At 40.1% G+C, this 22,768-nt stretch overlaps 3 protein-coding genes across 4 annotated transcripts in view; 1 reads left to right on the top strand and 2 right to left on the bottom strand.

The window, feature by feature from the left end:
* twnk (twinkle mtDNA helicase) overlaps positions 1-1,017 on the bottom strand; it is an 11,501-nt gene extending 10,484 nt beyond the window's left edge. Inside the window, exon 1 of one of the 2 annotated variants that reach the window (XM_081600242.1) lies at positions 931-1,017. The gene's annotated coding sequence lies outside the window, so the exon portion shown is untranslated. The remainder of the gene's footprint in view (positions 1-930) is intronic. The other variant, XM_081600243.1, reaches the window with a different exon arrangement.
* A 7,638-nt stretch (positions 1,018-8,655) lies between these two features.
* On the top strand, positions 8,656-10,760 carry mrpl43 (mitochondrial ribosomal protein L43). Its single transcript, XM_008437311.3, has 3 exons — positions 8,656-8,925; positions 9,364-9,470; positions 10,319-10,760. Exons 1-3 carry the CDS (start codon positions 8,795-8,797, stop codon positions 10,534-10,536), a joined length of 456 nt encoding a protein of 151 aa, XP_008435533.1. The 5' UTR covers positions 8,656-8,794; the 3' UTR covers positions 10,537-10,760.
* A 2,399-nt stretch (positions 10,761-13,159) lies between these two features.
* Positions 13,160-22,768, bottom strand: part of sema4gb (sema domain, immunoglobulin domain (Ig), transmembrane domain (TM) and short cytoplasmic domain, (semaphorin) 4Gb) — a 43,668-nt gene continuing 34,059 nt past the window's right edge. Inside the window, exons 13-15 of the mRNA XM_008437312.3 lie at positions 22,530-22,684; positions 19,983-20,044; positions 13,160-19,401 (exon numbers count right to left, since the gene is read on the bottom strand). Of these exons, the coding sequence (XP_008435534.2) occupies positions 18,434-19,401; positions 19,983-20,044; positions 22,530-22,684 (1,185 nt within the window). The 3' untranslated portion in view covers positions 13,160-18,433. The remainder of the gene's footprint in view (positions 19,402-19,982; positions 20,045-22,529; positions 22,685-22,768) is intronic.

The following is a 22,768-nucleotide window of genomic DNA, read 5'->3' as shown; positions in this document are numbered from 1 at the left end:
GGCGTTCCCAGGCCAGCCAAGAGACATAGTCCCTCCAGTGTGTCCTGGGTCTTCCTTGGGGCCTCCTCCCGGTGGGACGTGCCCGCAACACCTCATCAGGGAGGCGCCCAGGAGGCATCCTTACCAGACGCCCGAGTCACCTCAACTGGGTCCTCTCAACTTGGAGAAGCAGCGGCTCTACTCTGAGTCGCTCCCAGATGTTGGAGCTTCTCACCCTATTTCTAAGGGAGAGTCCAGACACCCTGCAGAGGAAACCCATTTTGGCCGCTTGTATCCGTGATCTTGTTCGTTTGGTCATGACCCAAAGCTCATGACCAAAGATGAGGTGGGAAAGTAGATCGACTGGTAAATCGAGAGCTGTCTCTGTTTGACTCTGCTCTCTCTTCACCACTACAGACCGGTACAGCGCCTGCTTCACAGCAGACACTGCCCCAATCCGCCTGTCGATCTCCTGTTCCCTTTTTCCCTCATTTGTGAACAAGATCTCCAGATACTTAAACTCCTCCACTTGAGGCAGGAACCCCTCTCCGAATCTCTCCCAGAGAGCAGACATTCCACGTCCCAAGAGCCAGGTTCTGCAACTAAAGATCGGGTCGACGGGGACCCCTCCCTCAAGCACCATCCAGATTCAGAAGAGGACAGAACAGTTTAGGACAGAAGTTTTGTACACACAATAAAAACTATGCCTGCAGCTGCCCCAAAACCCAGGCCAAAACCCAACCCGTTCATGAAGGACTCTCCACAATCTGTCAAAAAGTTCCACATACGCCAGCTTGCACGCTGCTGCTGTGGCACTTCTTGATTCAAATTGTGAAGAATCGCTTCCACAATTTCCTCTTCATCAGACTCATTTAAATTGTAAGACCTTTTAATAGTCTTCATCAATTCCGCTATTTCTCCTAGCAACTCCTCTGGGGTCAAATTTCTTACCCTCCTCCTTTGAACCCTGATGTAAAAATCCTCAATTTGATCTCTCAGGTTGTTGTCCATGTTGAAAGTCTCTTCCAGTCTTTCTCCAGTGCTCGAATGAAAGATCTTGGAAAAGTTCAAGTACTTAGAGACAGTTTTATGATGTCATAACAGAAGAGAATGATATTATTACATCACAGAGAGTGTGATGTCATAACTGACATACATTTGGATTTGCATATATTTATGCATTTTATAAAATATGTTGATATGGTTTTCTTTTGCATATTATTGAAATATGTTTAATCTAGGTCATGCTAGTTCTGCTATTATATTGTTTTTGTCCTGTTTTAGTTTGTGAGAAAGTGTGGTGGGAATTTAACATTATGGCTCCTCCTTGCAGGAACTTGTTTTATGCCAGACACTGACCTTCCCTCGATGCCCATTGTGTTTTACCAAATCTCTTTATTGTTGTTACAGATGGTTAATCAAACTGAGCTTTACATACAGTTTTATACAAATATATGATTCATGTATGTTCTTACATTGTTCCAAAATGCAAGTTTATATAAACTAAAGTATAAAAATGGCATCCAGTAAATGAAAGGTCAGTATTTTATTTTCAGAACATTTTAATTACTTGCTTTACTTTCTTTGAAAAGGATAAGAAGGATGGTCAAGTTTTATTTTATTTCTTCAGCTCACTTTCACTAGATGCAGGATTATTGCTTGTATCTTATTGTGAAAATTGGAATTTTGATTGTGGAGTCCCTTTTTTCATCACATTCTTTTATTTTCCTTTTTATTTCTTTATTTCATAACTCAGTTTTTCTGACATGAAGCTTGGTTCAGCTTTTATGCTCACTTCTGAGCCCTGGAAAGAGCTGGAATTGTTCAATCAGATGGGAACTACAAACTTGTCTGCCACTTTTACCCAGAATGCACTGCAGTTAGTTGATTGCTTCTCTGAAAGCTGAGTGCTGACTTTAAAACTCCCCTTTTTCACGGAGCTCTTTTGATTCTTTGTTTTCACACTCCTTTTCCTGATATCAATCAATCAATCAATCAATCAATCAATCAATCAATCAATCAATCAATCAATCAAATTTTATTTGTATAGCACATTTCAGCAGCAAGGTATTTCAAGGTGCTTTATCTAATTAAAGAAAAAATAAAAACATGTGACATTGAATTAACACTAAAAAAGAGAAAGATTTTGAAAAAAAAGATTAAAAAAAGATATAAACATACTTTTGTTACGGAATTTAAGCGCCTGTCGTTGCCGGACTGTGCAATCCGTTTAACAAGGGTATTATCAGGCCCCGTCGCCTAACAGGACAAGGTCTCCAACCTTACAGGACCAGGTTCCGTCCACCTGTCACCAAGTCTCCATTCGATTCATTAAAATGTCATGGTCAACAGTGTCGAAAGCTGCACTGAGGTCCAACAGAACCAGCACTGTGGTTCTCCACAGTCTGTATTTATATGGATATCATTGAACATTTTTACAAGGGCCGTCTCCGTGCTGTGGTGAGCACAAAAACCAGACTGGAAGGAGTCAAAGCGATTCATTATTGTTGGGAAGTTATTTAATTGTTTAAAAACTGCTTTTTCAACGATTTTGCTGATGAATGGGAGGTTGGAGATCGGCCTGTAATTCTGCAGTTGTGATTTGTCCAGATTGTTCTTTTTTATCAATGGTTTGATAGCTGCTGTTTTCATAGCATGGGGGAAAACACCTGAAGACAGTGATGAGTTTACTATTTGGATGAGATCATTAGCAACAACAGGCAGGACTTTCTTAAAGAAATGTGTGGGTAGGACATCCAGACAGCAGGAACCGGAGCTTAATTGACTTATAATTTCTTCTATGGTTTTATAATTTAGTAATTGAAATTTTGTCATTGTTCCTGCATTTGTTTTGTTTGGGATTAGCATTGGTACTGTCTTTGGAGTGGATGTGCAGATTAATCCTCTGATCTTTTGAATTTTTTTCTGAAAAGAAACTGGAGAACTTGTTGCAGGCGGCATTAGATTGAAGTTCAGGTAGAAATGTCATAGGAGGGTTTGTGAGCCTGTCAACAGTAGCAAATAATGCTCGAGCATTGTTACTGGTTTTGTTTATGACATCTGTAAAGAAAGCCTCTCTTGCATGTTTTAGTGTTGTATAATAGTTACGTAGTCTTCCCTTGTAGATGTCACAATAAACGTGCAGTTGAGTTTTATGCCCTTTCCGTTCGGCCCTGCGGCAGAGTTGTCTTGCAGATTGAACTGCTTGTGCATTTCTCCATGGATATTTCTTCCTACCAGTCACAACCTTCACTTTAATGGGGGCAATGTAATCAATGATCTCTGAAAGTTTGCACTGAAAATCCTCTACATCTTATCTACGTCATTATAGCTTAAGGGCGAGGAAGAAGAGTAGATTTGATTAAATGTTTCTGCTGTGTTTTCTATTAAAGTACGTTTTGCGATAGTAGCTGTTTGTCCAAGTGGGTTAATGAATAAAGAACTGTCAAAGATAACAGCAAAGTGATCCGACAGGGCGACATCAGTTACAGAAACATTGGAAATATTCACACCCTTACTGATAACCAGGTCCAATGTGTGTCCATGAGTGTGTGTTGCTTGTTTGACATGTTGTGTTAGGCCAAGGGAGCGCAGGGGGGTCCATTTACTTGTTTTCGTGCTTTGTGCACTTGTATGATGTCTCTGCTGAGTAAAATTGCTATCTCAGCATCTGGATCATACATTGGTATGAGTGGAGCGAGGTGTTTCAATTGAGCATGGGCCAGAGTAACTTCAGGTATAGGTATTTCATCTCTATTAAACACTATTTCATCACATTCAATGAGAGGTGGGAGGTCTAGACATGGGCCTCCACCTACTGGCTCTATTTGGAACCCGACTGCTTTCCTGCCACACATTTCAGTTGGACCAGCACATGTTCTCAAATGGTATGTCAGATGACTTCCCTGGATGCCAAACAGCTCAAAGAATTCGGGACGAGCCAGTGAGCAATTGCTCTGATCGTCAAGGATCACATGCATCTTGACAGAGTGTTCTGGTTGACCTTTAGGGAACACTCGAACTAGGGATACCTTAGAGCAGGGGTGTCAAACTCCAGTCCTGAAGGGCCGCTGTCCTGCAGTTTTTAGATGTGCCACAGGTACAAAACACCTGAATCAAATGGCTTAATTACCTCCTCAGTTCTCCAGAGCCTTGTTAATTACTTAATTATTCTATTCAGGTGTGGTGCAGCAGAGGCGCTTCTAAAAGTTGCAGGACAGCGGCCCTCGAGGACTGGAGTTTGACACCCCTGCCTTAGAGCAAGAATGTGGGGGACAGCCTTTACCGCAGATCTCAGTGCACCGTGACGTTACCTCAGGTGGCGTGTTGTTTTGGAGCTGAGGCTCTGGTTCAGGTGTGCTTTCTGGCCGGGGTTGTTGAATCACATCAGGGTGCATGGCAGAGAAATGTTTTTCACTTTGGCACTCCTCACAACTGACATTCATATCACAGTCCTTTATTGTGTGCATAGGAGAACAACAACGAAAACACCGTCTGTGTTCTTTGAGTATGTTTCGTCTTTCTTGAATTGGTTTGATCTGGAAAGCTCTGCATTTTGCAAGTGGATGTGATTTCCTGTGGACTGGGCAGTAATGCGTTAGATCCTCCTCTTTCGTAGTAGGAAGAGTGGTTGTACTGACTTCTGTTCTGTTTACAGTTAGAGGAGGTTTGTAGCCAGTTTGTTTAAATGATGGTCTCTCACCTCTGTTGAAAGGTTGGTTGTTGCATGTCACAAAACTTGGATCGTTTCTCGCTTTTGCCTCCTCTTGGACAAACTTCACAAAATATGAGAAGGGAGGGAATGTTACTTGATATTTTTGCTTGTATTTTGAACCTGCGTGAAGCCATTTATCTTGCAAACTTGGAGGTAGCCTTTCCGCTATGGACTTAACACCTTGTGGTGTGTCGAGGTAAGCGAGGCCTGGGAGATAAGATTCATTTTTTGCAACCTCCAGCTCTAGGAGCAAATCTTCTAGTTCCCTGAGTTTTACATTGTCTCTATTTATAAGGTGAGGGAAGCTGTCTAGTTTTTTAAACAAAGCATTTTCTACTACTTCTGGTGTAGCGTAACATTCTTCTAACCTGTCCCATGCTAAATGAAGGGCAGCTTTTGATTAGTGGTATAAACAGCTCTGATTCTCTTGACATACTCTGAGGACTCTTTACCGAGCCATTTCACTAGGAGATCCAACTCTTGACTATATGTGAGATCTATGTCTTCAGTTGCATTCGAAAATGACGACTTCCATGCCCTGAAATTTTCAGGGGTGTCATCGAACTTAAAGAGCCCCGTTGTGATTAACTCTCTACGTGCAAGGAACTTAGCAAAGTCAGTCATAGGTGGGTAATTGTGGTGGGGATCATGGTAACTGTTGGACCTGACATAGTCTCTTGGTGTGTCAAAAGGTTCATCTTTTCCATACATTTTCATGAGCACCGATGAAGAGGGAGTTTGACCAGATCTCCTTGGGTCGAATGATGATGCTTTCAATGCTGGTTCGACCTGAGGCATTTCTTCTTTAGACGAATGTGACTTTGGGCTGGGCTTGGTGTTGCAAATACTGCACGTTTTGTTGTCTGTCGACTTGTGGTGGGACTGCACTCTTTACACTCTCTTCTTTGTATTGTTCAGCAGCTGCGGCAGCTTCTAGAACCTCTGCTCTCGCTGTAGCAGCTGCAGCTTCCTTTTCTATCTCCAGCATCTTAAAATCCAGCTCTAGATTTGCTTGTTGCTTTTTAATTTCCAATTGTTTTCTACTGTAGGAAGCTTTAGCATTTGTTGCTTCAGCAGAGGCTCGTGCAAAGACAGCTGCTTCAAATACGCTGGACTTAGAAGATGACTTGTAGGATGAATGCTTAGAGCTAGAGTGTTTGGATCTCAAGCTAGCTTTAGATCAGGGATGTCAAAGTCAAATACACAGAGGGCCAAAAAAACAAATTTGCTACAAGCCGAGGGCCGGACTGGTTTAATGTTTATTAAAACATATTGAAATGATTGCACATAGCCTATTGAACCAAGACCTAACACAGTGTATATTATTTAACGATTAAATGAATAAAGCAATATTTTGTTATGGCTCTGTCCGTAACTTCAAGGGAAAACATTTTTCAAGAGGCAAACAGCAACAAATTTAATTGTTTTTAAAAACAAAATATGTTTCTTAATATCAAGATAAATGCATAAATCAAAGTGCATGCATTATAAACTGAAAATGCATTAGTGTGCTGCTCTATGATCCTACCGATCACTGCTTTCAAATAGTAAAGTAAAAAAATAAGTCAAATCAGTTGTATTCTTTCTCATGGCTCTTATCTGCAGTTTTACCTGAATCCATTCAACTGAAAAATAAATACAATAAAATAAAATAAAATACAAAAATATATGGCACACAGACAAAACAATACTTCATTCAAAGAAAAATCACGTTTTGTAGAAACAAATGTAAAAATTTACCTGAAACTTATAAACTGAAAATACGTTACTGCTCTGTGATGCTCACTTGTCTGAGGCTGAGCCTGATACTTGGAGGTGTCTCATCTTTTGTACAAGTTCATCAATGTTCGGGGTGAGGCTCTGAATCAGCTCATGAGCTGATGAATAATGAAGCCGTTTGGGCGCGCTGTAGTCACTTCGCGGGCTACCGTTGCATTATGGGAAATGTAGTGTTTGCAGGCAAAACACGAGCGGGCGGCTCTGGCTTGCGGGCCGGTTCTCATAGTAATTAAATATCATTCAGGGGGCCATAGATAATTGATTTGCGGGCCGGATGTGGCCCGCGGGCCTTGACTTTGACATATGTGCTTTAGATGATGCTTTAGCTTCTGAGTTAGCCATTTCTTCTGCCTTTTCCTCATGAGAGTTGTCCATCACTGTGTCATGAGTTTTATCTTCCACCAATTGCTGAGAATGGCTTTTCACTATACTGTTATCATTACGTGTTAAATACTCTGTGTATGTTAACGTAGATCAACAGCAAGCCAAACTCAATTTTATGAGTCAGGAAGCTGAGCGTCTTGCTCCTTTATTACGTTTTCTTGACACAACTTTGAGCAGTGGTGTAGAAAAGCTCAATGAAAGGTTGAGTGAAACTATAAGAAACAGAAAAAATAAACTATGCATCAGCTCTGAATACACAGAATAAACTTCTAGTCTCTGAATAGAATTAACCTGAGCTGCAGTTAAGAAACAGTCACGTAGCAACTGTTGCTATGTAAACAAAAACTATCAGGATATAGCTTTTCTAGAATAAACACATTTGGAAAACAATCTCAAAATAAACTAACAAAACATCTAACACCAAACAGAACATAGATTGAACAGCCATTGTTTTCGGAGGTGTAAGAAAAGATTGACAACACAGGAGGTGAAGTTCATACATTAACAGGCAGGCTTTCTCTCTGTGAACAGGTATTCATTCCAAACTGCAACTGCCTCTGCTACCCACAATGCACTAATATCTCAAAATTCTCTTTCAAAATAAAATACAGATAAATTAGATAAATTAATACTATAGAACTTTCTAAAACTAATTAAGACATTTCCAACTTCCAGCCTGGAGCAGAACAAAGCTCAAAGCACCAAATTATTTTTTATATCAAACAATTAATTTAATTTCACATAATTATCGCGGTAGAAGCCATTTGTTTGTTAAATACTTAATGAAACACATTTACCGTGTTTGATGTTTGTTGTAAATGACTTATACTCACAAAGAACGAGGTAATTAGCCCAAGTTTGTCGTTTATTGAACGTTCATAAACTACAGCGGCTGTGATGAGCCAATGCAAAAGTAAAAAAAGGTAAAACAACCCGAACAGGTGATCAACTCTAAACCACTCGCACCTCTCACCCTCACGGCTGAGATTATGTTAAAGACATAACATTCAGTCCGTTACAATATTAGGTTTGCAGGCTTGATATTTATTATTAATAAGCGCTCCCCCGAACACAGCGGTGGTTGATTGGTTAATTTTAAACTCCTGTTCTGCTCGTTATTTTGGTAATTGAACCGAAACGCACATAATTGCGCAACACCTTGCTGACACTATAATCACTGAGATTATTGTTATTGTGTCATTAATGTTAACACGTTATGTTGATTTTTTGTTGTTGTTCTTTAATAAAGTTACGAACGTTTTGATAAGGAGTCAGTGGAGAACGTGCTGCTCTCAGCGTCCTGGCGACGTTCAGTTTGTCTCCTGATGCCGAGATCGACTCAAAACTTTCTGTGATCGACGTGTTGCAGCCCTGCTCTAGCAAAGCACGAACAGTTCAGAAACAATATGAAATGAGAAAAAAGCTATTTATTAACTGATTAAGTCGTGTTTTAGATTGTTCTCGAAAAACTAATCAGTCACGGCTGATTAGTGGATGAACTCACGGCTGCACAGTGAACCCATTGTTTTTTTTTTTTTGTTTTTTTTTTACAGCAGACAGCAGCTCCTCTCTTGAGGGTACTGCGTACCCCCGCTAAATCTTTTGGGGTTACGCAGTACCTGCCGTACCCCCTTACTTTCACCCCTGAGTCTAACTACCAACACGAACAATCTTGCGTTGGTTTCCAAGGAGAACCCGAGAACCGTCTGCCACACACAATATGGCAGACGGTGCTCCATGTTGTAGCAACCTCGCGAGGAAGCTATGAAACTTTAGTTCCGTGTATGTTTCACATCGGACCTTTCAAGCGACGGGCTGCCTTGTGTGCCTAGCCGAGAGGTTGTCCTCTACGAGATTAGGAATCGCAGTTTTACAAATTACTACATGTTAGCAGTGGTTTGTCTTTCCTGAGTTGAAGATAAAGTTGAAGGTGAAAGGATGACATCCAGAGGGACGCCCAGCCGCTTCCTGAAGAGCGTTCTTCAGAACGGCGTGGGCCGATACGTGTGTCAACTGAAACGGGTCTCCATCATGTTCTCCAAGAAGTCTCCTAGCGCACTGGGAGTCAGGTAATTAAAAAAAAAATAAAATATATATATATATATATATATATATATATATATATATATATATATATACTAAATTGGTATTTTACTCCTTTGCACATTTACATATTGTCTATGTACAACCGCAGACTTTAACGATTTATTAGAATTTTACGTGAAAGACTGACAGAGTGTCATTTTATAAAGCCACTGTCCTTCAGACAGACTGTTTAGTAAGTAGATTCCATCTGTGTGTAATTTAATCTCACTATAAATCCAGAAGTTTGTTTGCATGACAATATACTTAAAGTTCCAGCTGGAACTGTCAAAGCTAGTGACCTATTTTCATTGTAAGAAATGTTGTCAAATATCTACTGAAATGTTGCATGCTTTACTTTATTTCTTAAAACATGCCCTATTTGTAGAACTGCCTACAAACTAGTTCATCTTCTCCTCCTGTAGGGATTTCATTGAGGAGGGAGTGGTGGATTATGCCAAGAAGAACCCTGGGACTGTTGTTTATGTTTCTCCTCAGCTCTGTAATATCCCTAAAGTAGTTGCAGAGTACTGTAAGTACCCACAATATTGACTAAATATCGAATTGGTCTTCTCGTGATGGTTTTATTTTATTCGTACTGTAGTTATGTATAATAACTTATGTATAATATGTATAATAATTGGCAAAAATGTCCCTATTGTTCCAAAGATCATCACAAAAAAGAATAAGGGCAAAGCATTGTGTTCTCTTGAAAGCATTTTGAAATCCTTACGCATGGGGCTCCGGTTATTAATGTTTAGATAAAATATTTGAAAAAAGTCACATTTCAAACTCGGACTCAGGCTGTCTCTTATCATGCAGGTCTCTTCAAAAGTTTACATGCGCTCATAAAATTGCTTGATTGCCATGTAATTCGGAAGCGTTTAAAATGATTTGACTAGATTTTAAGCCACTTAAAGAAGTTTGTTCAATGTTTTTATTTTAAATAAGATCTGGGTTTCATTACAAAATTGATCAATTTGTGACTGCGACGTTGCATTCCCATGACAAATTCAGACTTTTTCCGTTCCTTCATAGATATGCAACTAAGAGTAAATTCTATGTAAATTTTGCACATTAAGATATCTAATAATATAACAGGAACCAGAACAAACTAAATGAAAAAAAAAAAACATTCATGAAGCAAAATGCAAATGCCATATCACTGTGTAAAAAATTGGCTAATTATGAGAAAGTGTGAACTGTGATGTAACACTCTTAATGTACTGCAGGGGGCAGTATGTTGCCCCTTTTCTAAGATTCCTTCTCAGGAACAAGACATAGATCGTTATCTATGTCTTGTTTCTGTCAGAGTTACATGTTTGTCTTGTTCCCATTCAGTCTCTCACCACATGACGCATTTATTCTCCCACCCTGCAGTAAATGGTAACACGAAGGAGGAGCTGCTGACCAACAAAACATCGCAGCAGGTCTTAGAGGTTCTCACCAAGCTGACCGACCAATCTGGCCAGGACATCATCCGCATCCGCAAGCCGTATCACACCGACAGTCCCAGCATCCAGGGCCAGTGGCACCCTTTCACGCACCGCCCCCCATCTGTCGGCCTCATCAGACCACAGAACCAACGTGTAGAATAAAGACTTCCTAGTGGTTATTGTTGGGACAGTTTCCAGAAACTAATGAGGCTCGTCTTCAGGTCATATCCTGAGGTTCCTACAGAGAAAACCCACTTCTGACAAGTGTGCTGTTATTATGTCTTCAGATACATTTGAAGCTAGCACGTTTAATGTCGATCGTTTTTTGTGTTTTTTATATGTATATGATGCATTGTATTAAAATAAAAAAAAGTTAAAATAAATTATCTAGAGCTATTTCATATTTCATGGACTGAGCAGCAGCTTCTCAAAATGAGCTGAACAGAACACAATTCTTGAACTTCTGGTTGATCTCGGGGCTTAATAGCTTTGTGAACACAAACACAAAGGCATATTTTTTATAGCCTTTATGTATTTTGTCACATTATACTAAAAAAATTCAATGTGTTTGATGTGAATTTTATGTAATAGACCAATACAAAAGTGGTCCACAATTATAAATTGGAAGGCTAAGGATACATGGTTTTTAATTTTTATTTTTTTTTACAAGTAATCTGAAGCAGCAGCCTTTCAGTGGAATTCATATGACCTTTACACATCTGTAGACACATTTTCTTTTATATAACTTCGTCTGTCACATCCCAATAAAATGTAATCAATAAATTCCATGTTGTAACTTTACGAAAAGTTAAAAGAAAGATGAATGTTGTGAGGTGCATCACATGGAATGATTTTTTTATCTAAGATTTGAAGGTGTTCCTTATGCACATGCTTGAATGCCCCAAAGCTTGATGACAGATGGCTGTGTGATAGCTGGAGGAGCAACAGTCTTTTATCATCAGATCCTACTGTCCTCTGTATAATGACCTTTAAGAGTAACCAGATACTTACTGCTGTAGCATGAGTTTTTTTTTATTTTATTTGTATCAAACCTAACGAGCCGTGTATACAGGCTACCGATCCAGCTTTTTTTATTTTTTTCAAATCCCAAGCCCTAATTCATCATTTCTGAGAGGAAAAGCTGGCGATGACCTCAGTGATGTTCTTGACTAGTAAGCATACAATTACAAGTCGATCGTTGCCACAGGAATACAAATAAGCGTATATTTTCGGAACGATCAGAGACATCTCAGGAGTGAATCATTCCAATTTGACATTTTATGGAAAATTTACAAGACAGTGGAATGGTTTTAAACCAGGGGCTGCACAGTGGCGTAATTGGTAGAGCTGTTGCCTTGCAGCAAGAAGGTTCTGGGTTTGATTGCCGGCCCCGGTCTTTCTGCATGGAGTTTACATGTTCTCCCTGTGCATGCGTGGGTTTTCTCCAGGTACTCCAGTTTCCTCCCACAGTCCAAAAACATGACTGTCAGGTTAATTGGCCTCTCCAAATTGCCCCTAGGTGTGAGTGTGTGTGTGCATGGTTGTGTGTCTCTGTGTTGCCCTGTGACAGACTGGCGACCTGTCCAGGGTGAACCCCGCCTCTCACCCGGTACGCTAGCTGAAGATAGGCACCAGCACCCATCCTGACCCCACTGAGGGACAAGGGTGTAAGAAAATGGATGGATGGATGGTTTTAAACCACCATTGTGTCTTTGTATTTACCTTTAGAGCAGGCAAACTTTCTTGTATTCTTTTAATGTTGCAACAGTTCTCCATGATTTCTGAAAAGTTTTGGGGGTTTTTGTCAGCCGCTGGTTATTAGCCTGGATGAGAATGTTGGTATCTAGAATGTGAAGAGAGAATCAAACTGCAGAAAGGTGTATCAAGTTGGAGTCTCCTTAACAGTCATTAGATATTATCTACAGGTGCATCTCAATTAATCACAATATTGCTAAAATGTTAATTTAGCAATTCAAATAAAAATGTCATACCAATTTAATGGGACCTGAGGTGATTGGACCTGAACTCTGTCCCTGGATGCAGATTTGTTTTCGCTCTCGGATCTGCATCTTACATCATCACGATCGCATGTAAGTGAAAATCAGAGCTGTTCGTCCAGAAAAAAACAAAAAAAAACAGACAGACAGAGCAAATGCTCTCAGCTGTTTTAGCTCTTTAAGAAAAGAAAAGACTTGGGAATTGAAAATTCTTCTGATTCATTTTCACCTCCTTCCCTTTAATCTAACTGTTGCACCAATTAAAGACATCACATCCGCTGCTCTCCCTGAGGCGAGCTGGCACAGCTTGACCCAAGCAAGGACATTAAAGGCTCTAAATAAAGTTGCTGTTGCTAAGCTACTGCTCTGAAAAATGGTAATTTTACCCCCCCACCACCGCTCTTCTTCTTCTTCTTCTTCTCTGGGCTTATGTTTTACCTCTGCCCTGACATATTCATGCAGAAATGTAAATGACTCTGGGACTCATTGTCCCACCGGAAAACACCGGCCTCCTCTCTTGCCACGAGCTGAAAACAAACAAGCCGTCTTGAGAGTAAGATTCAGTTTGAACATGTCTTACATGTAATTTCACAATTTCCCCCTTTAGGCTGTTGACACTCATTTCCTGTATTTTTTGTTTTTTTTTCTCAAAGCTAAACATAACCCAAGCTATTGTTGTTGTTTCTATTATTCTCAGAAAAACCAGCGGCCGTTTAATGAGGTGAAATGAATAAGACATGAGACTCAAAAAGAAAAAAAAAATAAAATAAAATAATAATGCATATATATATAGATAGATTAGGGTAATTTACTATTTTACAGTAAGAGAGGACATAAGTTCAGACCGAAAGGAAATACAGATTTATGTCAAATAGAAGAAAAACAGATGGAACTGGTCACTGTTAACAGGAGATTTTACATCATTTTTGAAATACACATTAATAAACAGCACAGATAATGGAAGCCATTAAATAAATCAAGTAACATTGCACTTCCACATATATCATAAAGTATAAATAAATGACAGTGACTTAAGCCAAAGATATAAGTTTGCATTGTAGTTTTCCACACAGTGCTGCGTGCATATCTTCGTAACTGGATATTCTACTGAGAAACAAGTAACAAATTTAAAAAAAACTGTAGGTGTTTAGTTTTCATTTGAAATGACAAAATATTCGACTAAATGCAAATGTTAATAAAAACCTGGATGTATTTTAATTTGATATTTTGCTCGTTAAACAGAAAATCCAGTGGCCAAAAAATGCACGTATTGACTTCTTCACTCAAACTTCAAATAAACAAAACGAAGCAGCGGAGGCTTAGGATTCAGTATGGACATGCATGAGTTGTTCAGAAGAAAAACTGAGCACGATAATTTTTTGTTTATCTAACACCACAGGAAGCAGCGTTGTATCACTTTACATGTGCTACAAAATACAACTTTTTACAACTTTGATTTTAAATAAAACTGTACCCTATAAATATATAGCATTATAGATTAGCTGGAAGTATAAAAATATCCTTAGTTATGTGCTAAGCATCAACATAGAAACTCGTTGCCTCTTTCCTGCACCTGCAAAAACACAAACATGAGTGTTCTAGGAAATTTGGCTCAAATTGATTAGCAATCACTCATAAACTCAACAGGGTCCTTGAGAGCGAATGGATGGATAAAAGTTTAATGTAACGGTAATGGGATGAGGAAATTGTGGAGGCAGCAGAGCAAAAGTTTTTAAAAAAAGAAATGAGATGACAAAAAACAAGGATTGAAGCATAAAATACATCTACTCTGGAAGAGATGTTTTTCTGCAGAATCAAAAGCATCCTAAAGGCAAAGAAAAGGAAAAATAAAAACACTTTTGCAACTTCTTTAAGCGTTATTAAAAATAGTTGATTAGTGATATTCTGTTTGATTTTACGTGGGAATCAGATGTCACAGTTGAACTTGAGCCCATTTTATTTATTCAGTAAAAACAAGCAGGATCTGCTAAATGCCGAGGCGCTAAGTACTGTTAGCAATCCCAGCTGATTCAAATCATAAGGAAACTTGTTTATGAATCTACATTTTACAGTGCTGTGCGTGCTGTTGGTTTAATGTGATGCAAACCGTCAGAAATAAAAATAAACAGTTTATACTTCCAACTCCCACTAGTTTCACATGTGCAGCAGCTGTTTGCATCTTGATAAACCAATAACAAGCAATGTACCGTGTGATCTATTGAGTGTCTGAACCGAGACGAAAAAAAAAAAAAAAAGAAACCCACTGGTTTTCCAATTTGCAAATGAAACACACTCTACTGATATGACGACATTCCCACGTCCACTGTGATTGATTCATGAGACTATGCACACTGTGAATCAGTTAGAAGTTGGTTGAGCAGTGGGAATTGGATGTGATGGCACATCCAATTCCATTTGAAGGTCCGATTGTCCAAGTTTTAACTTGGATAAATAAAATGCTTTTGTTGAAAGTCAAAATCTGAAATGAATTTAGGGTTGGCGGTGAAAAACATATAAAATGTGCTGTGAAAATCAGGATGAAACCCTTAATTTGTACCTGTGGAAATGTATATTTCAGTAAGCCATTGGTACATACAGTATTTTGCAATCCTTACATCTGACCATGTTCCTTAAATGTTTGCACAAAAGGGAAAATAATATGTTGTCGTTAGTTTGTATTGGTTATAATAATTAGCAATACGACAAGCAGCTATCCCAAATAGTTTCGTGACTCTCAGCTGGTTCAAGCCAAACTGGGTTGAAAACTCATTTTCAGATCTGATTTCTGTGGCAAATCAAACATAGCATAACTGCTTCCCGTGCAGACTAACTTCTACAATCACTACAGTTCAATAATAGTATATTTCTCTGAATTTTATATGCAGAAACTTTGAAGGAACATGTTGAACACATTTGTACAGCACACCCTCAATTAGTGAAATACAACTTTTTAGAACTCAAATTACACAGTTTTGCTATATTTCAATCACTGTAAAGAAGTATTCAACGGATTAACTCGGATTTTTTAGATAACGTTAAGAAATGCTCCAAGCAACTGAGTGAGGCTTGAATTGACAAGCAAAGAAAAGAAAATCTGTGCACAAAGACCAAATGGTCTTGTACCCAAAAAGGCTGCATCAGCCTGCAGAGACGGCAGGAACACAGGAAGCCTAACTGCTCCTGCCCTCTCTTTGTGAAGGTGAGCCACGCTGCGCTGCTCTGACTTATGCACTGCAAGCCACGAGAGAGGCCTGCCGCTGCTGAGCTACAAGAGCTGACTCGACACCTTCCTGGGAAGACAGACATTTGTTCACAAACGACCGTGACATGTTTGCAAACTGCTCACAGATTCATTTCAGTCATCGTATATTATACAGTCTGTATTTAATCACAGGGATGCTCACCTTGCCATGGAAATACTGTGAGCTCTGCAGCTTTTGGTTGTTTTTTGGCATCATGCTGCATGTCCGGTCTAAAATTTTGCCACCTGCAGCTTTTTTTTCTCTCTTTTTACTGCAGAGGACAAACTTGTGTGCTAATACTCTATTTATACCGATTTCAGGATAAAACAGACATTCTTTGATTCTGAAACAGCCAACTAACTATTTTCTTCTGCATCAACATTACATTTTACTAAAAAGACAAAGATGGCAAGGACGTGGAGGAAAAAACTAAAGGGGTCGGGGTAATTGCTGAAATGATTACAATAGTGATAAACAGAACAAGACAAAAAGTTTTTAAAAAAGTGACTAAATTATAATGAATTATAAATGAACAATATTAACATGTAAAATTGTTTCTCAGCTGCTGATGCTCCTTGTGTGTATGTAATTGTGAGAATGCACCTGCTGCCATGTGACTATTATGCTCTGTGTATTTGTGAATGCTGGTATGTAAGTGTGCAGAGAAATGGAGGCAAAAGTTGCCTGCATTTTAAATGTGGGTGGAGTCATAGTCATGAATAAGAAACATATTTACTGTATTTTATCTATTTTCCTTCAGGGTGCGCTGTGTTTTTTAAAAGCCACAAAGTCCGTCTGCAGTATTTAGATAAATCAGTTAATCCAGCTGAATACTGACTCCTCCTTTCACACACAGCACATTTCCTTAAATGCAGTTTTGTTTCCCCTCCGCCCCCACATAAATGGCGGAAAGTAAGAAACAAGCAATAGCCCAGCTGCAGCTGTTTTTACAGACGCAATATACTGAGCCATGTTTAAACAAGAGACGAGACAAAAATAGTGTTTTAAGTGAACACACAGAAATATATGTTTCATACAAAATTTCTCAAGTGATGCTTCAAGCACAATGCTCATTTCACAAAAATGTATTTGTGTCACAGATTCGTCTCCAAGCTTCCTTTCTTCCTCCATTCAGAGTGGGAACACAGAGATCCAATGCTTCCTCATAATAATTAAGAAATAGTGTGAACTGACGTCTGCAGCAGGAAATATGCTGGAAGAATCACTTAAACCTTTTATGTTTCCCTCCTGTAATTTGAATTCGATTGCATATTTCCAAAAATTACTGTGGTTTTAAAAAATTATGTACCGTTTTTGCTTCAAACCATTTTTCGGTGGTGGTGAATTGTTGCAGCTTAATAGAATGTGGACGTTCTAAAGCCTTAAAGAAACATATTAGTGACGATATCTGAACAAAATATACAGTAGTTATTAAGAAATAAAGAGGGAAATTTTTTTTAGCAGTTTTTACATAGGGTGTACGTGAAAAGAGAGTCCAAAGAGAAGAGAATAAGTTAGTAAAAGCAGGACTGATGCAACAGTGCTGATGCAGGGAGTGGAGGCACACAAGGCCGATGAGTTTAACCAACCAGGGTCAACCATTTGAAGTAATTTGGGCGTGCTGTTCACTACGGGGTGAAGAAGAAATGGTCGCGATCAGTGTCAAGGGTGACAGAAGGGTGGAAACAAGACTCTCTGTAATGATGGTTAGCAAAAGTATTCCCTCCTCTTTACTCTGATACTGCTAGAATCCAGTGCTCTTGCATCAAATTTCAGACAAAACTGATATTTTTGGCCCGGCATTGTGGTGGCACTGGCAGCATCATACTGTAGGAATACTTTTATTTAGCAGGGAGGAAGAGGCATTTTCAGACTTTAAATGGGACGATTGGATGGAGCTAAATACAGGGCAAGAGAAGAAAACCTGTTAAAGGCTGCAACACACTTGAGACAGAGGCAAAGGTTCACTTTTCAGCAGGAAAGAAGAATAGTCGATGGTTTCGGTCTCAAGACATGCAAACCTCTGAAGACTTGCAACTGTAGCCATACGAAAGGTAGTATTGACTCATAAGAACTGAATGCAAATGTGCGGCACACTTCTCAGATTGTATTTCTAAAACACTTTGGATGGAGAACCTGTCACTTTCCTTCTAATTCACAATGACTTCAGTCTAGATTCTAGCTATTGTCTTGGTAAATAACAAAAATACTTGTAATAGTTTGTGGTTGTGCTGTAACAAATGAGTTTCAAAAACATCTTTCACCAAATTTCAGCCATAAATAAGTACTGTTATCCCAAATCAGGAAAAATGAAACCTCTACTTTTACGAACAACCTCACTTCCTGCCGCAAAGGCGGCCGAGACAGAAAAGAAAAAAACATTGTACAACGGTCTAAGTTCTCAGGATTCAAACTTATTAATGCTAGCAAAGACATTATTTATCTAAACATCCATATGGAGAAGAGTATCCCTTTGTGCTACTCAGAATAAATAATACACAATGTTTAAACTTCTCAAAAATCTCAAAAAAAAATCCAGTGATTCATTGCAATGCAACTCCCATCGTCCCTAAACCTCCGCAGAGTTCAATGAGGTGACATCGTCCCGCTCCCATTTGCTTTATTTTAGTGCAAATTCTTCACAGCTGCTAAGCTTGTTTCAGTCACTCTGGTTCTTTTGGTCCATCACAAAGAGAACTCATGGACTCTCTCCAGACGCAGGAGCTTCCATGTTTTCAATTTCAGCTTCTCCCCACAACCGAACATCTCCGTTTGGGTTACAAATAAATAAGTTGGACCAAAAATATTGACCGGAGCGTCCTAGATGGAGCTCTCATCGGGATGCATGTCCAGCTGTGTGTGGTTCCTTTGTTCCAGGATCCGGTTGAGCTCCTCCGTGAATGAGTGGTAGAGCGGTGACATGCCCTCGGGGTCGGCCTGCCTCAGCAGCACGTAGCTATTCCCGTTCATCTTCCTCAGCACGCTGGGCAGCGTGGCCGACAGCCCGTTGGCGTAGTCCATGTTCGGAAGCGGAGGCGGGTTGGGGAGAGGGGGAGCTGGCGGCGGCGTTTTGGCCGGGGACATCTGGTCGTCGCCGGGAATTATCTGCAGGAAGCTGTCGTTGAAGTCCCCGAAGGTCGGCACCGAGATGGAGCGCCGGCCCTGGCGTCCGTTGCAGTGGCTTGAGATGGTTTTGAGCTCCAGGTGGGAGCTCCTCTTTCTATCCGAGGCCCCAAGAACATGGAGGTTCTGATGGGAGAACTTCCGACTCCGACTCACCCGTCTGGTGCAGAAGCTTACGTAGAGCAACACCACAGTTAACACTATGCAAAGCCCTCCCAGAACCGCCACCAGAGAAATGTAGATGGCCTCCATGTGTCTGTAGGTCTGGAAATTGGCTCCTGGCGGCAGCGGTGCTGGCGGCAAGGGCAGAGGCTGCTCAGTGGGGCTGGCGGTGGAGAAAACCACCGGGCTGGAGACGGTAGTGGGTTCTGTGGAGTCTGTGGGCTCCACTGGGAAGTATGGATCTGTGTGAACCTTCACTGTGTAAAGATAAACCAGCACCGAAACTCCGTTCTCCACTGCGAAGCAGCGATATGAGCCACCTTGCTGGGTGCGAGCACCTATTATAAGCAGCCCATCCGTCCCAACGCGGTAGCCTGTGTTCAACCCGTATCCCTGGAGCTCCTTGCCATTTAGCGTCCAGCGCGGAGTTGCCAGGTTGGAGCGAAGCTCGCACTGGAGCAGCACATCGTCCCCCGACATCACAGCCCGTCTCCGATGGATCACTGAGTAACAGAAAAGGACAGCAACGGATGAAGAACGCGACGGAGACGAACATCGAACAAGATGTCAGGTCACAGAGGTTGCACGTTTTAAAAGCGCAGAGTGGAGTTAAGGCATCACTTTCTATCACATCTCACATGCTTCTTTAAATGTAGCGAGCCCCGCAGTGCAGCAGCAGGACCGCCTGACCTCCAGCAAGAGAGGAGCTGATTAAAATGTGTATGCTGGGACCTGGGGGATGGGTGAGGAACGTGCACCTAATGAAATCCCTCCACAAATGCTAACAGCTCGGGCTTTTTCAGGCAGAATAAGAAGGACTCTTTTAACCCCTTAATCTGAGTGTGAAAAAAATTAGGAAAACTCATCAAAGAAGGGCGGGAGGCAAATTAAGTATTGAACTTTTTAAAACTTATAGAAGTCGGGGCTGTTGAATAATGGATTTATAATAATTGCAAGGGTGTGTGTGTGTGTGTGTGTGTGTGTGTGTGTGTGTGTGTGTGTGTGTGTGTGTGTGTGTGTGTGTGTGTGTGTGTGTGTGTGTGTGTGTGTGTGTGTGCGTGCGTGCGTGTGTTGTAAGACATACCATTTCCTGGATTCTCTTTACAGCCTCTGGTTCCTCTAGAGATGTCCTGCGTTAAGTTTGACCTAAAAAAAAAAGGTTTTAGAAAAATATGCATTTAGCTATATTAGAAAGTAACAAACTTAATGAGATTTTAAGAAATGTTCCCAGATACGAAGTTAAAGACAGTATTTCCCATTCACACTTATTCACTATTTTAAGTTGGTCCATGAAATGAAATACAATCCCAAGAAAAATATTTTGATGTTTGTACTTGAGACTTGATAAAATACGAATGTCTTTTTGTAAAAAAAAAAAAAAAACCTCACATTTTAGAAAATTGTTTCCAATTAGTTAATGTGTTTTTTTTTGTTTTTTTTTTTAAAGCAGTGATAGTTTGCAACATACAAAATACACTGCTACCAGTCGGTCACTCTTAAAACTTTTGTCCATGACAAAGCAGATGATTTCTTTAAATTCAAACTTATCTAAACCAAATGCCCAGCAGCAATATTTTTGCAAGTATTTTCATGCTGCAGAACATTTTGCATTGCTTGAGCTCACTGCAATCTACTGGCAGAGGGAGCCTCCGGACTTGGATGCTTTACTCGCTTTAATGAATAGTGGGTGAGCAAATCTCTTCCAGCTCCATATCTGCTCTCCAACACCAAAGAACAGGCTGTTCCATTGTGATGGCAAGCCACACAGGGTAAGATCCACACCTCATCATAAGTTGCTTTTGACTTTAGTTTGTTTTGTAAATTTAAGTATTCTTTAGATTTTCTTCCACCTTTCAATGTTTATATGGAGTGCACACATATTAACAATGCAAGGTCAAAATTTAATTATGTTGTATTAATATTGTTATCTTTGTTTGAGTTACCTGGGTGTAAGGCTCCCCTCCCTGGTGGACAAAAGGTTCCTGAACTACTGCTGATGGCCTCATTGGACTGAACCACCTATGTCATGCTGGGGGGTGTTTTGGGGGTTTATTTCATTGTTTGTGTTAGTTGTCAAGTGGCAGCCATTTTGTTTTCCCCTATTGTGTCCACATGGTTTAGCTAAACCAGTATTTAAATCCCCTTATGTCTCATTTCAGTTAGGTTAGTTTGTTGTCTTGTCAGTTATGTGTTGAGTTTAGTAATTTATGTTGACCTCTTTTATTGGCATGCCTGTTTAATTGTTATGTTAACTTTTTGTTCATACTTTTGGGTAAATAAAAACCTACCTTTTTTTAATTCAACACCTGTGTTCTGCACTTTGTACTGTCTGGTCCCTCCATACACTTTGTAAAAGATTGGTTTTAGATATCAAACATGTATGATTTGTAAGATGTTTCATTATTATTCTGCTCTTTGTGCTGTTTTCCCCCCTCTCCCCCCAGCAGCAATCATGAGTACAACAAATCCACAGGAGTGCCAGAAGTGTTTGGTGCAGTAATGGAGATTAAGATGTCTGCTGCTCACCGATGCAGAGTGAATGAGGAGAGACAGTCCCAAATGGAGGACTGAGCACACTGTTTGTGTTTGTTTTGGACGGCTTTACACTTTGTGATTCCGCTGGTTTATGGCTTATGGTTTATGTTCTCCCTCTGCGTGCGTGGTGTTCTCTCTGGGTACTCTGGCTACTTCTCACAGTCGAAAAACCCGGCTGTTGGGGGTGAATTGGTTCCTCCAAATTGCCCTGCTCTAAATTGTGTGTCTTCATTGCTTGTCTTCATCTATGATTGTTGGAGATAGGCACCAGCCCCCCACATAGCACTCACCCCTCACAACTCTCCATGGATAAGTGGCTCTTGATGATGAAAGGAAGGTATATGTGGCTGAACCACTGGTATTTGACACTTTAACATCAAAACGACTGAGGTTACACTTACAGAGATCCCCAGTGTGACAAATGGTTGCGTCTGCCTTCAACAAGCTCCCTAAGCCCAAGGCCCACATGGAAATATTATTTTGAAACATAAATGTAAAAAAAAAAAAAGTGATATACAACATTAAACAGATTTTAACTAATTACTGTTCAAGTTTTGAATTTCTATAACAAATTATATATTATTCCTAATTACATGCTCCGCCTACTGCATTCATTCTCATTTATCCATCCAAACTATCAAACCTTTTTTTTTCTGCTGAAGCTCCTGCTGAGTTTCACAGAAGTGATAAAAAAAAAAACATAATTAAGGCCAACCACAGTGTCTTAGACCTGTTTTCACAGAAACTGCCTTGGACGAGAAGAGGCTGCGTATAAATGATTAATCATGCTTTGATATTGCTGTTGGGACAGAGGGAGGATACGCATCCAGACCGAAGCGCTGTAAAAGTTGTAAATCTGTTAATAAGCTCAGTGAATATGATTTAACCATATATTGAAGCTTTTTCAGTTTACACTGAAAACTAAAAAAGAGTTGGTGGAAATGTAAATGGCATATAAAATAATAGATGTAGAAAATAAAGGATGTAGATTTATAATCTCTTTTTTTTTTCATGAGTGTGATCTCTGTTTTGTGTATGCGCCTCCATAAAAAAACGCTGCGCATCTGTAGGTGCTTTTGCGTCCTTGTTGCCTGACCTTTGCAGACGTGACGATATTTCCACACACACTCTCCCGTCCCAGCCGCAAAATGGGTCTCTGGCAAATACGCAGTCATAGCAGGAAGTGTATCTCTGACAGGCGGACATTGGCACCTGGATCACGCCAGAGTGGGAGCCGATGTAGATGCTCCTCTGTCAAACCAAAAAGAAAAACAGTTGATGAACTAAATTATTTCAACTTTGGCTTGACTCCACAGCTGTTGTGCCTATACAATG

The sequence above is a fragment of the Poecilia reticulata genome, chromosome 19 (genome assembly GCF_904066995.2).
Source record: "Poecilia reticulata chromosome 19, P_reticulata-male-v2, whole genome shotgun sequence".
Lineage (NCBI taxonomy): Eukaryota > Metazoa > Chordata > Actinopteri > Cyprinodontiformes > Poeciliidae > Poecilia > Poecilia reticulata.
The sequence above is the reverse complement of the archived record's forward strand: the minus strand, read 5'-3'. Positions and strand labels throughout refer to the sequence as shown.